Source organism: Podarcis filfolensis (assembly GCF_964270895.1).
Source record: "Podarcis filfolensis genome assembly, chromosome: 12".
Classification (NCBI taxonomy): domain Eukaryota; kingdom Metazoa; phylum Chordata; class Lepidosauria; order Squamata; family Lacertidae; genus Podarcis; species Podarcis filfolensis.
In genome coordinates, this window is record NC_139614.1 from 46,494,402 (window position 1) to 46,512,481 (window position 18,080).

The 18,080-nt window shown below is 51.5% G+C and overlaps 1 protein-coding gene and 1 long non-coding RNA gene across 2 annotated transcripts in view; one reads left to right on the top strand and one right to left on the bottom strand.

Annotated features, from left to right (window-relative positions):
* Positions 1-1,089: 1,089 nt before the first annotated feature.
* LOC310746339 lies at positions 1,090-6,902 on the bottom strand. The gene is made up of 3 exons (XR_014540650.1): positions 6,161-6,902; positions 2,116-2,753; positions 1,090-1,521 (listed from the first exon to the last, which is right to left on the bottom strand). It is a non-coding gene; the product is annotated as an uncharacterized lncRNA (long non-coding RNA).
* SHH (sonic hedgehog signaling molecule) overlaps positions 3,423-18,080 on the top strand; it is a 32,911-nt gene continuing 18,253 nt past the window's right edge. The window contains exons 1-2 of the mRNA XM_083579926.1: positions 3,423-4,233; positions 12,595-12,856. Coding sequence (XP_083436052.1) covers positions 3,931-4,233; positions 12,595-12,856 — 565 coding nt within the window. The 5' untranslated portion in view covers positions 3,423-3,930. The remainder of the gene's footprint in view (positions 4,234-12,594; positions 12,857-18,080) is intronic.

Consider the following 18,080-nt stretch of genomic DNA (forward strand, 5'->3'; position numbering starts at 1 on the left):
ATTCAAGCGGCTAAGAGATTAATCCTCACACAGAGTTCATCTAGGCCCAGGATCTATTGGTTAGAGTTGCTTGGACACAGGCAGGCACACACGTTGTGTGTATGGCTGTGGGTATCACATATGCACAGACGTTTTTCCCTACCTTATGGGAAACATCAGCAATTACCTGCTTCAGGTGCCCTTTGAAGGCAAATCCCACCACCACCGCCAGGCCTTCCCTCATCATTCAGCTGCACCCTGTCATTTTTGTACATTTTGCCTTCTTTTTTACTGCTCTTCTGATTGTTTTGCTGCATATTGGTAATTTTCCAGGTTTTTTTAGTCGTTGCACACCTATCAGAGGATTTTCTTGTACCATAAAGCTGTACAGAAATGGTCTTGAACAAAGACATAAATCAGGCTGAATATTCAAAAACTCCAAATATCTCCCCCCCCCCCCGCCCGACTTGAGATGTTTAGCCTTCAGAAGCCTACAGTGAATATTGGAGTCATTGAAGCCAACAGTATTGCAGTGTAGGCCAGAACTCAGCATTCACGCCTCGCTTCTGCGATGTCCCCTCTGAAAAAGGAAAAGCGTTCTTCACGCCACCGCTCCTACGTAGGACAACATGAAGGAGGCATATGGGACGGGGAAAAGTTTTATTCAAGTAGCACGCTGTCTTATAAAGTTCCCGTGTAGAAGCAGTTTTAAAAAGTGACATTTACGCACAATCGCTCCTTCGCTGGGTGGCTCTCAAGAATGACTGGGCACGCACCCCTCTTTGTGTGTGTACGGAATGTCCCCTTTCAGGAGAAAGTCCTGGAATAAAGGACACCTTGGGGCTCCGTCTGCGCTTCTCTCTCCCACCTTCCTTTGCATCATTTCTAAGAGATGGGGGGGGGGAGAGAAAGAAGGAGGGTGGAACAGCTGCAGCCCCAGAGCTTAGGTGAAGTTGACTAGACCCAGCCCTAGCGAAGAGCAGCTCTGTTTTCTTTCATCTCCCCTTTGATAGCGGAGCTGATCTGAACTTCCTACCTCGTTACAACTTTTCTTCCTCCTTCCCTCCCCCCGGCCCCCCCGCCCCCACCCACTTTTTATTACTCGCGCGTAGTAATTAATTCCTCCTTGGCGCGTTTCCTCTCCTGCAGTGATCTTTGGGTCACTGGTTTGTACATATGGCGAGCTGATAATGAAAAGGAGGCGACCGCGGGGTGGGGGGGAGGAGGGCGAGGCCGGGATGGAGCCCCCGCTTCCTTGTTCCTGCAGGAGACGCGCTTGGCTGGGCGCGCAACCTCCGCGCCTTCCCGCGCCCCCAGACCCGCTCGAGCCCGGTTGTACGTTAAAGAGGAGGGCGGGGTGGAGAGCGGGGCGGGGGGGAGCGATCCAAGTTTTGCAATAGCCCTGATCCTCCTCGTCAGTCAGGAGCTGCTCCTTCTGACTCCTGGCCCCGTTTCATCGACGAGCTCCAAGAAAAGCCACATCAAAAGGCCATACCCGTCTTTCTTGTCTAATAAGGTTCTGTAGACGGAGATGCTTCGGATCTGTTTTCACACACAGGGAGCATATATAAGACGTGTGATTATTATTATTTTTTTTAAAAAAAATGTCAAGCCAGTTTCCAGCCCTCGTGTTTCTCTTTGAAAAGTTAGACGGGACGTCACAAACTTTTAAAGGCTGTCCATTCTAGCTAAGAACCACAACAAGACGTCGAGAGTTGGGGTTGGGTGGTTGTTGACAGAAAATCAATGATGACGCATTAAAATAAATTAATGTAAAGGCGGCGGGGGGGTTGTGTCTGACTTCTATTTTTGAATTTTCGGGTGAGCGTGATGCATCTGGTTGCAACAGGTTCGAGGGGCAACCCAGCGTTCGCCCTGGAAAGCGCCGGTCCCCAAACTGGTTAAGCTGATGCAGTAAAATGATACAGGAGAGTCATTTCACTCTGGGGCTCACGACTCCAGTAAATACGTTTGGTTTACTTAGGAGTAAGTCCCTTGATTCCCGCCGAGTTTACTTTCTAAGGAAGTACGGGAAGGATCGGGGCTTCGGCCTAGAGCAACTTTACTTGCAAGTAAAAGCCGACATGACGTTTCTCACGGGTAAACATCTGGAAAGAAACAAAGTTCAAAACCAACCTGGGACTTGGGGCTCAACGTGGCAATTCCTGTAGGGATCTGTGCTTTAAAATATACATAATCTTGTTACACCAATGGGACTACTCCAGAGTAAGTAGGGGGAAACCTATGCTTGCTGCAGATTGTTATAATTTTGCAGAATGACCCGCTTCTTTCGAAACTTGGGGTCTGTTTGAGATTTTATGATAATTCACTTTTCCCCAAGCAAGGCTTGCAAGTAACGAGAGTCTTGTGAAAAGTCTGGAGACATTCTGTAGATCGTAGTGGGTAGCTTGATAAATAGGTGGTAACTTTTTGATACCCCCCTCCACAGAAAAAAAAAGTCCTTATTTATTTCAGTGAGTTGCTGAATTCCTGTGAGATGCTTTCTTTGGAAACCTCAAAAGCGAACAACAGGCACGACCAACCTGTTTGCTCATGGTTGGGACTCGGCAAAGGCCGTTGAAGCTGCTCTTATCTCCAGGCCCATCTCTCCACGATTTTGCTCGTCTCTCAACACCTTTGTCCGACCAGGAGCTTTCTGCAGCCCGGGATAAAGGCGACCGTTGCCAGCCAGCGGGAGACAACCATTAATTTCACATTAAACTTAGCCCCATCCGCGCCGTTCACTTGATGACGCGTGAGGAGTCCCACGGCAACTGGAGGAAGAAATAAACTTGGATAAAGCAAAAACTTATTTTCAAAACTTTCGGATTCCGCCCCCCATCCGTATTTTATATTACTTGCATATATCATAACCTCATCCGCAAAGTTATTTCAACAGAAGCAGCTTTGGTCAACCTTATTATGTAAAAATAAATCCTTTAAAAAATACCCCCCTTCCTTGTCTTCGAGGCCAGGGTGCCGGAGATGCTAAGTCTAACTTTCTTGGGAAGTTGCCCCCCTTAAGTTCTCTTCCCCCCCGCCGCCCCCCCCAGCGATTTCAAAAGGTCCTTTCCATTGTGCTTCTGTCTAGATGGGCAGATATCAAGGTGTCTCGCTTCCACTCCGCTCTATATATTCCACGGCAGCATCTGTTACTCTTCCTAACAAAATTTACCACTCTGCCAAAAAAAAAAAAAAAAAGTTTAAGAGGAGTGGAAGAAGAAAAAAGAAAGGAAAGAAAAGAAAACATGTAATTGATGTTATCCCAAGAAAGCTCAGTCTCCACCCCCTTTCATTTCCAAGCCCTTCAGGTACAAGGAGAAGAGCGAGAGAACGAGAGATGTTCCAAGATTTTTTTTTGTTGTTGATGGTTTTTTTTTTTTTTGCCTTCTTCAGGGTTAATACATCAGAAGGCGAGCTTCTCCCGCCTCGGCCAATCAGAACTCAGCCCTGGCAGCTATAATATAGAACTAAAGGCAGGCTCCACTCACAAGCGTTTGTAGCTGAGCTCCCATTAGAATCCAGACCTTTTTTCCCCTCCCCCTTCCTTCCGCCTTCATTCTTGCTTTCCCGAACGTTTTTTGGGGGGGTCTCTGCCTCCCGGTGCCACGATCCAAACTCCGATGAGTTCCGTTATCACAAGCGACCTCCTCGAAGCTGCCATTCCAGCACCTGTCTGGCTAGGGATCGGGGGAGAGTATCCGAAGGAGCAGGCAGCGAAAAGGCGATAGGAGGCTCTGAAAGAACCGCAGATCTCCAGAGACAGAGAGAGAGGGAGAGGGAGAGAGAGACAGATAGACAGACCGAAAGAGGCAGAGAGGAGAGACACACACACACACACACACACACACACACACACACCCAGCAGCCAGGCAGGGAGCCGTGTGCGCGCGTGTGTGTGTGTGCGTGCGTGCGCGCGCGTGGAAAGTGGCCGTTTCCTCCACGGACGGAATGCTGCTCTTGCGGAGAATTGGTCTCCTGCTGGTCTTCGTGGGCGCTCTGCTGCTCTCCTGCGGGCTGGCTTGTGGACCGGGCAGGGGCTTCGGCAAGAGGCGGCACCCGAAGAAGCTGACCCCTTTAGCCTACAAGCAGTTCATTCCCAACGTGGCAGAGAAGACGCTGGGCGCCAGTGGAAGGTACGAAGGCAAGATCAGCCGCAACTCGGAGCGCTTTAAAGAGCTCACCCCCAATTACAACCCTGACATTATTTTTAAGGATGAAGAGAACACGGGAGCCGACAGGCTGATGACACAGGTCAGGAAAAAAATAATACACCCTTCCGCTTCTTCTCGTTCAGACGTTCGCGCTTTGTGTGTGCGTGTATGCGGGGCGGGGTGGGGAGAGGTGGGGAGGGGGGACCCCCTGAGTTTAAGCGGCAGTCGCGGTGGGAGCGTCCTCTCCTTCAAGGCATCCCGGCATCTTCCTCCCATCCTCCCCTTTCCCCGTCCTTAGCTCTGTTTTCTCAATGGGTCTCCATAAGTTTGCAAGAGAAAGGTGGGCGGGTGGGCGCCTCTACCTGTCCGCCTATCTGCGTGCATTTATTCCTTCTCCTGGGCTGTGACCAGGGAGGCTGGAGAGAGGGGGAGCGCGCGCGTGTGACTGGTGTGATAGTTGCAGGGAGAACCACGCTATGCCCTTCCCTGGGAGTTGGTTGGTTAGCTGGTTCTGAGTGCCCCCTGCCCCCTCCCCACCCCCCAAGGGACCTACTTGGATCTAACGAATAGGGTGGCGCTAATGGGGCCCTTAAATGCATATCGACTGTGCCAAACCCTTTCTTTCCCTTGGGCATATAATTTATTTTTATTTTTTAAATTTAGAGACATACAGTTTAAATTAAGCACCTTTCCCTAATTGCACCTTGCAAGCTTCTGCTAGTAAGGTTGGGATCTTGCACTTCCGAAAGGCTAGCTTGAAGTTCAGTGGCAATCATAGTAATAATTAATAATAATAATAATAATAATAATAGTAACAGCGTGATCACCGTTATTATGCGCGTTCGACTTATCGCCGTGCTGCAAAACCATCTTTTGCAACTGTGCCAAACAGAGCGTTAATCTATCGATTTTCCTTTAAGGATGCTCACCATCAGAGCTATATTCCTTCCCCGTCCCCGCCCCCACCGCAAGAGGGGGAGGGACAAGTAACTTAACCAGCATTGCATCACTTGTTTGAGAGAAAGGGAGAATATCCGATGTATGGCTGGCGCATCTATCTATCTATATATATAGCTACATGCATATATAGATATATGTACATATTCAGAAGGCACCCGATTCCATAAATATTGGATATGGGCTAAAAATTGGATCCTGGATCTATTATCCATTAACCATCAACCTTTTACTAGGTGAAGAATTCTTCTGATCATCCTGAATCATAGCTAATGATCGCTATTTGCTCAGGGGTGGTGGTGCTATTTGCCTTAAACTCCACCCCCCCCCCCCGCGCGCGCACCAGCCTCCTAGTTTCGGAGTTCTCCTAACTACCTGCAATGTCATCCAGTCCCTAGAAATGGGTTTCCTTCCAAATATAGGTCAACAGTCGTTGCCCCCCTCCTCCCCGCACCTCAGTCGCTATTAATATATTTAAGCCCCACCTTCGTTTCTATAATAAGAGCTCAGCTGGAGTCTCCACGAGGAGGTGGGGGGGATTTCCTAAACTCTGCCCTCTCCGCTCCTCTTCCCCACCTCCTCTTCCTCCTCCCCATTCTTCTCCCGCGGCCTGATTTTCCGCACGTTTAGGAGATTTATCCGGGCTAAACGGAAGAGCGGCGGCGGCCGCCGCGATCTCCAGCCGACCACCTTAAATCTGACTGCACCTTAGGAGGGTGCTGACGCGCGCGCCGCGCCGAGGCGCGCGAGCCTCCCTTAACCAGGGTCAGGCCAGCGCGCGGGGCTTGGGGAGAGTTCAGCGCCCGATCCCGCCTCCTGCAAGGCGAGAGAGAACGAAGGCGAAGCGCAAATGGAGAGGGCAAGGCCAGCAGCGAGGAAGAGGGGTGCCATTGTGGGCGACCTCCTCCTCTGCTCCACTTCCCAGTCTCCTTCCATCATCTCCCACCACTCCCCTCCCCGCCTCCACCTCCCCATACGCGCACACTTTCCCCATCAGCCAAGACGCAAGAACTGGGGGGTAGCTGTGCGGCGGCCAGTCCAGCCCATCTCGCATTTTCAGCTCCACTTACTCCTCTTGTATCGATCGCAACGGCTAGAATTTCAGTTTGTATCCTTTTGAAAGGCGGCCGAGGCGGCGGCTGCTGCTGCTGCCGTCTTCTGGTGCTGCTGACTTGCTGTGTGGCGCGGAAGCTCCAGGAACAGACGCCCCCCCCTCCCGCCTTCTCCCTCTCTCCCTCTGTGCGCGCATCCCCACAGCACGAGCCTAACATGTTATGTCTAGATCTTCTTAGGCGAAGTCAATCAGAAAAGCAATCGCAAGCAAGTTCTTTCCTTCTCAAGAGAGCATGGGACGAGCTTGGGAACTGGGCATAGATGCATATGAGCAATTGGGGGGGGCGCAGCAAGGAGGAGATGCCGGCCTCTGTTGCTCGGCTCTAGGTTGCTTCTCTACACACGCCGCCCCCCCCCCCGCTCCAGCCCCGCAGCCTTCTTCCCAAGCGCCTTGGGGTCTCTCTCTGAGCGCAGAGCGCAGAGCAAAGCTTCCCTTCCTTCTACTCGGCTGGCCTCCTTTGCTGCATTAGCTAGCAGCGTTTGAACTTCTGACCTTCTGTCAACTTCCCTCAGACGAAGGAAACAGAAAAACAACATCACACACACACACACGCTTCGCAGTGCCTCTTATTCCCTTGTATACAAAGGGGGCACCTGGGAATGCGAGGTGCGGAGTGTGTGCGCAATGGGAGGAAGGGCAAGGTGAGGAGAGCTGCGCCCGCCAGGCGCCTCAGCGATGCCACTCGTCCAATGGACTTGGAAGGATGCTGGGTGGGGATTTCGAGGGTGCGGGTGAGACTTTTGGGGGTGGGCGGGTTAAAAAGAGAGCAAGAACCAAGCAGGAGAGTGGGATCCCCTTTTGGGTGGGCCGGATAAGCAGACCTTGGTGCCCAAGTCCGTCGAGGCGGAGCGCAAAGGCCGCCTCGAGGGCATCCGCGAATCTGCTGCGACCCCAAGTGTGGATGCGGCGCTGCAGGTTGTGGGGGAGGGAGGGGTAGAAAGCGTGGGGCGGGATGTGCCTTTGAGATGCAGAATGTCAGTATGAATGGATCCCAGTCTGGTGGGTCACCTCATCAGATCTGTTCCACCACGCCTTGCCTCCTGCTTCGTCCCGGCGCAGCCGAGATTCAGCCGAGCGTTTGCCTGCTCCTTTCAACCTTGGGGGAAAGGAAAGGGGGGAAGGCGCGGCGCGGCGCGGGGAGGAGAGAGAGAGAGAGAGAGAGAGATCTGACGCCCTGGACGGAATTGTTAAACTTTCAGAGCAGTTGCTTGAATGCATTAGCCACTGGTTAATATTAACTCCGGGCGTGGGGAGGGGGAGAAGAGCGCAAATAGAGAGAGCTCGGAGCTGGCGGGTGATTCCTAAGTTTACAGGTGACAGAAGCTCTTGGTTGAAGGGTTCTCCCCACCCCGCCTCCCACACCCAGCCCTACACACACACACACACACACACACACACACACACACACGGCCAGCCATTGGCTAGATCTGCAGGCAAGATAAGGGTGCCAGCTCTTTTATGATAAAGTTGGAATTCGTCTGAAATAATAATAATAAACCCCAGGGGAGCCGTTAAGGAACCGCCGCCCCCTTCATAGCTCCCGGGAACTCTGAGCTCCCGGGAGCCAAAGAGAGGCACGCAGACCTAGTCTGGAAGGTCGTTCTCGCAGCCCGATCCTATGAATATTTACTTGGAAGTCAGTGCCACCGAGTTCAAGGGGACGGGGACTGCTGTTTACCGGGAGTAAATCCTACTGAGCTCAGTGGGGTTTACTTCTGAGCAGCGATATATAGGATTGCAGCTTTACTCCTAAGGCACGCGGGCATAGGGTTGCAGATTTTCGCAGCCCGGGACTTTGTCTGTTTACTCGAGAGTAAATCTCACACAGAGTGGGGCGGGGACGGCTCCCCGCAGCCTCGCTATGAAGGTATTGACTGGTGCATAGGAGCGCGATCCTATGCCTGCCTGCCTACTCAGAAGCCACCGCCAGCGGGGCTTACTCTCGGGTAAAACGATCGCTGCCTGGCTTGGGGATAGGCAGGCACAGGATCGCGCTGCGGCGGGCCCGACAGGTGCCTGTTCGAAGTGTGGGTCGGCTGGCTGGGGGGAAAGACGGAGGCGGCGGGCGGCTTGTTGAGCCCCTCGGCCAGGCCCCTTTGGCGTGCGCGCGCAGACGCACACGGCGCCCACCGACGCGGTCCTGCTGCGCTTCACGGTGGCTGAGCAGAGCGGGGCTTGATCGGCGGCACACGACCCGATGAATTAATAAATAGCTGAGGCTTCACGGCTTTTGACTCTGACAATCCCGGCTCAGCCGGTCTTTCCCTCCCCCTCCTCTCTGCGCTTGGCAAAGAGGCTGCTCGGAGCTGCCAGAGAATCCCCGAAGCTGCCCTTTCCTCCCTGCCGGCCACCGTGCGCCCCGTCCCTTCAAGGCCTCCCGTTGAGAATGGAATCTGCCCTGGAAGTTCAGGTGTCTGGGCTCGGAGGGTGTAAGATTTTCCTTACGCCCCCCCCCCCAGCCTAGCCTGCGATGGTCAAAGTTTCAGGTCCCCACCTCCTCTTTCTGTCTGTCTGTCTTTCTTTCTTCCGCGGTGCAAAGGGAAAGGGAATAGGCCGGCCAGCGGGGCGGAATGCGCCACGACCCGGGCCACGCTGCGCAAGGAGTTTGCGCCAAGTCTGGGCACTTTCTAGTCATTGCGTGATCAGCTTCTCGCCTCTCCTTCCACAATTATGATAACGGCGGTGATGATGTCACTGTTAATACAAAGCCCTTCCCGGCAATGCTAAGCGGTGGCGTTTTGCTCGTAGGAAGCGAAAACCTAGGCCTCGGCTGGCTGCTCTCACTCTTGGAAAGGCTGAAACAGACGCGGGAGAAGCTCCTTCTGAGCTGCAGAAACGCCCCCCTCCAAAAAAACAAACAACAACAACACCCCACCTCTCTCCTTTCTGAAGGACCTGAAAAGGGCACTCATGTCTTTTGCTACTTATTGCAAAGTTTGCTACTTAGTGGACGCTCTCTCCAATGTAGGGGGAGGTGCTTTTCCCCGAAGAAAGGCAAAGTCTTTCTAAAATTCGGAATGCACAGAAAAGCGGGTTGCCCGGATTGTTGTTATTTAATTGGCGGCAGATTATACATTTTCCATGTCTGGAGGGGGGGGGGAGGAAAAATATAATCGAAAGAACGACCTGTGTTTTGGTATGTGTCTTTGGACTTTTCTTTGCCCTTCAAGCAATCTCTCCTCCCCTGGACAATCCAGGCCTGTGGCAAAGCTTTTTGGGACTTCGATAGCTGTAGTGAGGTCGGGGAAAGCGAGCGCCAGGAGGTTCCCCGGCTGCCGATTGCAGAGAGAGAGACAACGGAGGCGTTGTAGGGCTGTAGATGACGCAGAAAGACCTCGGCCAAGAGTCCCTCCCACCTGGAGATGCTGGGGACAGTCAGAACCTGGGACCTTCTGCATTCAAAGCAGGTGCTCTTCTGACGACCTACGGCTCTCTCTCTCTCTCCCTCCCTCCCACAGGCATCAGCACCCAAATGGGCCCCAGAGAGCACATTCTGCAGTAACTGCTGAGCAAGATGCAGGAAGGAAACGGCAGTCTTGGCACTTGCCAGTTGTGTTAGTGGTTAGGAGGCCAGTATAGACACTGAGCAGAATCAAGTGGCGCAGCGGCTCTTGGATTTTATAATCTCAGGCTACAGGTGGAGGTTTGCATGTTTGAATTTCCTCCACACAAAAGGGAAATAATCTTCATGCAGATAAGAAACAGCATTTCAGGAAGAAGATGGGTTTGGCCTGGTCTTATTTTTTCTGAGTGCACAGAGAGGTTTTGGTTTGTTTGGAGAAAGAAGCCGTCAGACCTGCACAGAACTTCAGCTTGAAGTGGCACAGTCTAGCAAAGGCTTTACGGTTTGCAACTTTATTCTGAATAAGGTGGTAGGTAGAGTAGATCCAAGAGCAGAAAATGTGGGGCTGAGTCCTCAATGCTGCTTAGCAAGGGATAAGTCCCATTGGCCATTTGTGCGCTTCTGACTGAACCTTGGAATCAATGCTTTTGGTATATTGGTATACTTTATAGAAAGTTAGCCTTCCGTCAGTTTGCTTCAAAAGCCAACCCCACTGAAATAAACGGGACTTTCCCCACTTAGCACCCTGATCTTAACCTCAGTTCTGCTTGGGAGTAAAAATATTAGGATATGCGATGGCCAGTCCCATGGACACCTGGGATGATTCCAGCAGCTGCTGTTTTAAGCGTACAAAGGGCAGGACCCTAGTAGGCATGTCTACTCAGAAGTATGTCCTATTGTGTCCAGCAAGGCTTACTCCCATGTAAGGATCACAACTTTACTTGCAAATAGGTTCCAAGAAGGCGAAGCGAACTGGCTTCGGAGTAAACGCATTTAGAGGTGTCCTCCTGGGTTATCAGATAACCGGGGCTGTTGGTAAGGCTGGCCTTGTGGGTGCGTTTTCCAGCGGGGCATAGCTTAAGCCAGCCTCTGCGCCCACCTCTTTTTCCCTGGGGTGCACCTGCTTGTTTTCTGGGAACCGTGTCCAAGGTTTCAGTCCTGGGACTCCTATCTAAAAGGCACATTTTAAAATTTGCGGGTCCGCGCGTGAGTTTCTTGGCCCTACAGTAGCTGGATCCCGTTGGACCGAACACACAAGATCATGAGATGCGGGGAGGTACAGAAGGCAATTGTGTCCCCCGGTAAACTTTGCTCGGCTGCCAGTGTGGAGAAAGGGGTCTTGCCCTTCCTCAACACACTAAAAGCATAAGGAACGAACACCCGTGGCGCTTGCAAGGGCCGGGGACGCGAGTGGGAAGCGTTGCCGGGGCTTCCATACTCAATTCCGCGCATCTCCAGGGAGGGCTGGGAGAGACTCGTGCTGAAATTCTGGGAGAGGCACTGCCAGTCAGTGTAGACGGTCTGGAGCTACAAGGACCCTCAGTGTCCGCTGCTTCCTAAATTCCCACGGTCCAATTATGGGATCCAAAACGATTCTTCTCGGGAGATTCCAGCTTAGGGTGGCGCAGAAGCGTATCTTTTTGTGCCTGTGAGCGATCCTTGAGGCAGAGATTAGAGCCTATGCGTACGTTCTCCGCGATGGGTTAAGGGTTAAGACCGCAACACACACACACACACACACGTTTCGTGCAACTCGATCCTATCCACGTTTATACAGGAGCAAGTTCTACTGGAGGACTTATTCCCAAGGAAGTTTCCACGTGATCCACAGCCTCCTTTTCATGCCGTTGGTCTCTGCCCGGTAATTCCTGCTCCCGTCTTTTCTACCCACCTGCTTCTTTGCCAGCCCCAACTGGAGCCTTTGCTCGCAAAACCGACTTGCGACGTATCCTAAACAGGCAGAAACGTTCAGGATGAAATCATGGGTGCGCACGGGTTTTTCCTCCGTAGTGAGTGGGCAGCTTAGGAAGTAAATAAGCCTTGTTGGTTTTCGGAGAGATGATGGGAAGCTTTAAGGCCGCGATCCTAAGCAGATCCGCCCTTCCCGGTTTCGAAATCAACGCGGTTCTTTCTTACCTGCAAAAGAGCTTTTCTAAAAAAATGTTTGCGATGGAATGCTTCGGTCACTGGAGGATACCACCCACAAAACATCTGTGGATCGCACCTTTCTCCCCGCCCTGCCTTCTAAGATGTTCTCATATTCTATTCGCTCTGCTCTCAAACGGTCCCTAGAAATAAGCAACGTGGGTATGGGTCTAGTAAAGGTGTGTGTATGTGCGTGCGTGCGTGAGTGAGTCAGTATCCTTGGGGTGGGAGCGGGGTGGGCTTAGCCAGTTGGGCAACAGGCTGGGAGACACGGGTAGCCGCTGGGATGGTTGCCATGTATGCCTTCGCAGTCTGAATCTTCCTCTTGGCTCTGCGTGGAAATCCGGAGTCCACGCAGAGTGGGAGAGCGCATCAGCGCCCTACAGCAGTGAGACTGCTGTGGGGTGGGGAGGGATTGGAGCCCATTTAGGGGTGCAGGAGGAAGAGGAGCGAATAGCGTTCCCTTCCGGATCCTGGCCTTGACAGAAGCGCACCAGATCCATATCAATGAATGCACCGATCTGTTTTAGGGTTGAAGGATGGAGAACCTCCATCATGTTGTTGCTGGGCTCCAGCTCCCCTCACCGCCAGCCAGAATGGCCAGTGGCGGGGAATAGGGGCCCCAGCAGCTCCTGGGGGGCCCCACATGTTCCCCATTCCTGATGCGAGGAGTAGGGAAGCGATACGATTCGGGTACCGGAGTGCTGTTTAACCCTTTGCAGCCTTCGCGCGTCTCCAGAAAGATGCGCGCGGAAGGGAGGTGTGGATGGGTCGCTGCTGCTGCTATTACTACTCTGGGATGGCGGGAGTGGGGAAGCAAGGAGCGGCTGGCCTTCCTTTCCTCCCCTCGCGATGCTCCTGTGCTCTGCTTGACCCCCCCCCCCGCACCCCCCCCCCTGCAGCGCTGCAAGGATAAGCTGAACGCCTTGGCGATCTCGGTGATGAACCAGTGGCCTGGCGTGAAGCTGCGCGTGACCGAGGGCTGGGACGAGGACGGCCACCACTCGGAGGAGTCGCTGCACTACGAGGGCCGCGCCGTGGACATCACTACCTCGGATCGGGACCGCAGCAAGTATGGCATGCTGGCGCGCCTGGCCGTCGAGGCCGGCTTCGACTGGGTGTACTACGAGTCCAAGGCGCACATCCACTGCTCGGTCAAGGCCGGTAAGAAGGGGCTGGGGGCGGCTCATTCGACTCGGGAACCGACCCTTAACACCCCCTCCCAGTAAATATAGATGTTGCTGTGTTATTAACCTCTTAGCAGCATTTCACAATAATCATAGCTTGGTCCCCAAGACGTTTGGATGGCGCCTTGTGGGCTTCCTTCGGGTAACTCCTGCAGCCAAACTGGTGTCAAAAGTATTGCTCTGCTTTCCTTTGGAGGCATCAGCGAGGTCCAAGGCGTGGTCGCCTGGGCAGCCCAGGACCTCCAGACACACTGCCCAGGCTTGCGCCCCACTTCAGTGCTGCTAAGGCAGTGGTTCCACTTCAATCCCCTCCACAAACGCACTCCATTGTCTCTCTATAGACAGACGGATGCCAAACACACATAGCTTGTTGGCCTGTATAGAAAGAGAAGGGGCAGTGCTAAGCTCCAACTCCTAGTAGTAAGCAGGTAGTAAGTACAGTAGTAGTTCACATCTGTTTCTTTATTCCAAACAACATAGCAGGCACTGTATAGATCACGCAGAAGGGATTGGTCTCCGATCCTAACAGTTTGTTGTAACTGTTGCTGCCAGTAGTAAGCAAATCCTAGTATTAGTAGTACTTGACATTCACTTTGCGCCAGGGACATGCTAGTTGAAATATTGAAAAGGACTGGTCACTGGTTCTCACAGCCAACAATTAGTCCTGCTATAGGACAGTTGCGACAACTACAGTCATTTAGGATTAGTATTCCCAATACTGCCTACTCTGTACTAGGAGGAGAAGCGAGGAATGGAGAGGTGGAACAATCCCATGGCAATTGGCCAGATAATTTAAGAAGCACCAGTGGAGCTATAGCACCTTAAAAGACAAAGAGCTTTGTTGTGATGTGTGATTTCATGGGCAATGCAACAGGCGTATCTTAACCCAGCATACTGTCGCCAATAGTGGCAAGGCAAATGCCTCTGAGAAACTCACAAAGCGGGTGTGAAGGTGTTGAGCTAGCCCAGAGTCAGCAATCCACAGGTAGGCTGCCTTTATGTGTAGAGGTTTCTGCTTAGCTATCATGGCCGGTCTGCCAAGCCACTGGCTGGCCCATTCTCCACAAATCTGCCAAATCCTCGGTTGCTGGTGTCCATCAACTTGACTTCATTGTGCCTTGTGTAGAGAATGAATGGAATGGTGCTTAGGGCAGGACTGGGGAATCTGTGGCTCTCCAAACCTCACTGGACCCCAGTTCCCTCCAGGCCTAGCCAGCACAGCCAATGGTTAGAGATGTTGTAGTCCAGCAACAGCTGGAGGTCCACAGATTCCCCAACCAGGCTTATGGAGAAGTGGTGGTGGCTGTTGTCCTGTGGAAATGGTAGGGCAGAAGGCAGGGAGCCCAACCATAGTTGGGAGCCAGAGCCAATGAAAGGAGAGGTGACTAGTTTTGGTCTCCACTGTCCTCCCTGCTGAATTGTACAAGCCCAACGCTGAAGCTGAGGTCCAGGCAGTGTCACCTGCTGGGCTGGGTGTAAGAAGGCAAGCAGATGGGCCGGGAGGAATCAAGGCTGAGCTTGGTGGGACAGGGCCCCAATTGCCCTAATGGACAAAACTCCAATGTGAAGCCTGCATTGAATGTCCATTGAACCCATAATGTAAGGGAGAATCCACCTCTCATGGACAGATCTGTCCTTCATTGCAATGGGGAGACCTTGACCACTGAGATGTGGCTCCCACCCTCCTCTGGAAACTACCTGAGAAAAGGCTATCCCAGACTTGCCTGCCAGATCTAAAGGCTGCAGTCTTGCTGCCCACTTGAAGGCAGCTCCATTTAAGTCAGTGAGACTTACTTCCACGGAAAACTGTCTAGGAATCTGAATACAGAGAGCTTGTTGAAAACCTCTCTCCCCAAGCCAGTTAAGCCCTTTGTTTTTCTACTTCCAACTCCCGAGTACAAAATCTGCACAGCCTTATTTTGACTTGTTTGCAAGCAACAGCATTTTACTTTCCAGGACTGTGTTTAGACAGGGAGATGCTGGGTTCTCACCAGAAGGAAGGAGATTAGATCCCACGCACCCTACCCTATCCCGAGGAAGAGTCAAAGCGCACTGGTCATAGGCCAGGCTTGCCCCTAGCAGTCAGGATTCCTTCTCTGCTGAATCACTGGCAAATGCACTTGAAGCTGCGAGCCAAAGTTGCAAGATGGATTTAGGTGCAGTGAGTGAGAGAGGCTGGTTTCGAAGGGCGCAGGCTTCCAACTCAGCGTGGCTACAACATGGGTTGCCCTTGATGCGGTTTAACTCACTCCTCAGCACACTTTTAACTCCCTGGTGAGCATCAGCCAGTTGAGCTGGCCTAGTGTTCAGTTTATCCAGAGTAAATGTAACTGGAGTAGTAGTGCATTGCTGCACCTGTAGTAAGATTAGAGGCTTGACAATCCAATTCCAGCTCCTTCAGACTGTCTTAGAACTGACTCAGCCCTTTCAGGCCTGACCTAGATAGTTCCTTGGGATTGTAAGCAGCTGGCACCCCCAACTCAAGCCCATCAGTCGCTTCAAATGCAAACAACTCTCAGGCAGGGACAGCTCAGTCGTTTGCTGCTCATCCTTCAGTCTTGTAGGCAAGCCAGGTTTTCCAACGACTCAGGAGCAAATGCAACTTTGGCACTGGGATTTGGGGGTTGGGGTGCATCCCCTTTGTGGCTCTCCTGGGAAAAAGAAAAAGATTCTACTAAGTGTTTGACTCTCCAACAGGCAGTGCGACCCACAAACTAATTTACCCGGCACAATTGCTCTTACATAGGGCCAGGGCTGTTTTCTGACAGACAGGGTGTGCCAAGACCCCATTTTCTTTCGCAACGAGCTAGAAGAGGCCAGGTCCTGTGTCGACTGGATTTCAAATGCTTTCCCACCACGCCTCGCCCTATATTCATCCTAAAATAGGTTAATTAGTAAACTCCTTCCTCATTATTCTTCTTGTTCCTGCTTCTCTGTCATCTGCAATAAAACCACCCTAGTTCCGATGAAAAAAAGTTGTTTTCTCAAATCCGGATTGTAAAGCGGCACATTTACACGAGGCAAATGCTCTTAATCTGGATCACAAATGGCCACCGTTTAGATGAGCCCAAACCTACAGGGTGTAGGGGCCAAACACACAAACACACACCCCTCCGCACACACACCTTCAGTTTCCTTCTTACAATCCACCTGGCGGTACTGGGAATCCCCCGTGCTTGCAGCGCCACCTGCCGGTCCGGCGGAGAAATGCACGCATGTGGCCGGCCCCCTCCCCCTCAAGCTATTGGCATAAATTGTCGCTTTTTAGCAAAACAGTTAACGGTGAATTATTTCGGAGGAGTCAGGCCGCTTGTTTTGCCACCTCCTCTCGTTTGTTTGTTGCCTGGCGTTTAAGCAGTAGTTCAATGGCAGCTTTCAGCTGGGGCAAAAAAACCAAACAAAAAACAACAACCCACCACCACTTTAAACGTGCCAAGAAACATGCATTCGCGAAAGAAAAATAATGAACTTGCTCTAAATATATCGATTGACATAAGAAACAAGAGTTAACGGCGCGCCCGTGTTTGGGAGGAGGGCGGGGAGCAGCCACCCATTTAAGTCAATGGAGATGATTTCATTGAGAAGAGGATGCTTGAAGCAGCTGGGGTTTCTTCTAACTAGCTTCTAATGCAGGCATCCCCAAACTCGTCCCTCCAGCTGTTTTGGGACTACAATTCCCATCATCCCTGACCGCTGGTCCTGTTAGCTAGGGATGATGGGAGTTGTAGTCCCAAAACAGCTGGAGAGCCGAGTTTGGGGATGCCTGCTCTAATGTCTAATGAAAAGAGTTCCTATCCCTAAATATATGCTCTCCCACTTCTCCCCTTCCACACCCTCACACACAGAGTTCCATCTCTGCCCCCAACCCTACCATGAAATGAGTAGGAAATTCACTGCCTCTGTTTAAATAACAATTAGCAGAGGGTCCCTGCTCATGTGCAGACAGCATATCCCACATTTCTTTGGCTTCAGGCTATGAGAGGTAACATTTTAAAAGGCTTGAACAGCATCAACTTGTTTAATTAAGCAGTGAAAACAAAGCACCTGAGTCTTACGAGGCTAGTTTACGGGAAGAAGATGAAAAGGTGTGTGTATTTTCATGTATGCGTAAGAATATGTGCATAAGCCAGGGATGAGGAAACTGCAGCCTTCTAGATGTTGTCCAGCTCTGTCTGCTTCAGCCAGCCAGGCCAATGGTCAGGGATGATGGGCATTGTAGTCCAATAACATTTTGAGAGTCACTGGTTGCCCTCCCCAGGCAGAGGACGTGCCTAAATATTCCTTGTTGTTCTGCCACGCCAAAAAAATAAAAAATAAAAAGCTTAAACAAAGAGGAAGTGGCAGGAGGGAGGGTTAAGTTTGAATGCTCAGGGGTACTCATTCATAACTTTCAGAATCCAGCTGGATTTAAGAACATAAGAAGAGCCTGCTGGATCAGGCCATGGACCCATCCAGTCCAGCATCTTGTTCTCACAGTGCCCAACCAGATGCCAGTAAGAAACCTGCAAGCAGTTTCTGAGTGCAGGAGCCACTCTCCCCTCCTGTGGTTTCCAGTAACTGGTATTCAGAAGCATTTATGCTTCCATCTATGGTGGCAGAATGTAGCCTCTGTGGCTAGTAGCCATTGATAGCCCTCTCCCAGTTAATGATTATTACTATAATTAACAACTGACCCAAATTATTCATTTCCCTTCAAAAAGGCACTACAACTGGATTTCCACCCTGTAGCTATTGCAAATTATCTATCTTTACACATTTGTATTGTGGATACGATAGTGTAGACTTTCCTATCCCCCAAAACCTGGCTTCCAAAACAGGAACTTAAGTCCCTACCCTCTCTCTCTCTCTCTCTCTCTCTCTCTCACACACACACACACAGGATAGTTTGATCATTATTGTGGTGCATGTTGGGTGCTGTAGGATCACTGGAAATCCCCAAAGGACTTGGTGGTTTATGTTGGACAACGTCAAGTTTATATATAGGTACCATTTACATCTAAAGGTGCTTGAGATTTAGGCTGCTGCCTGGCCCTACTTACCTGCAAGTCAACCCAATTAGATTGGACAGGATAAACCTCTGGGAAGGCATGGTTAGGATTGCAGCCTTAATCACTGAAGAGGGCATGGAAATGGTTAAAATCTGGACCTAGAGTTAATAACAACTAGATTGGTCCATAACAGCATCCAGAAGTCTAGGACTT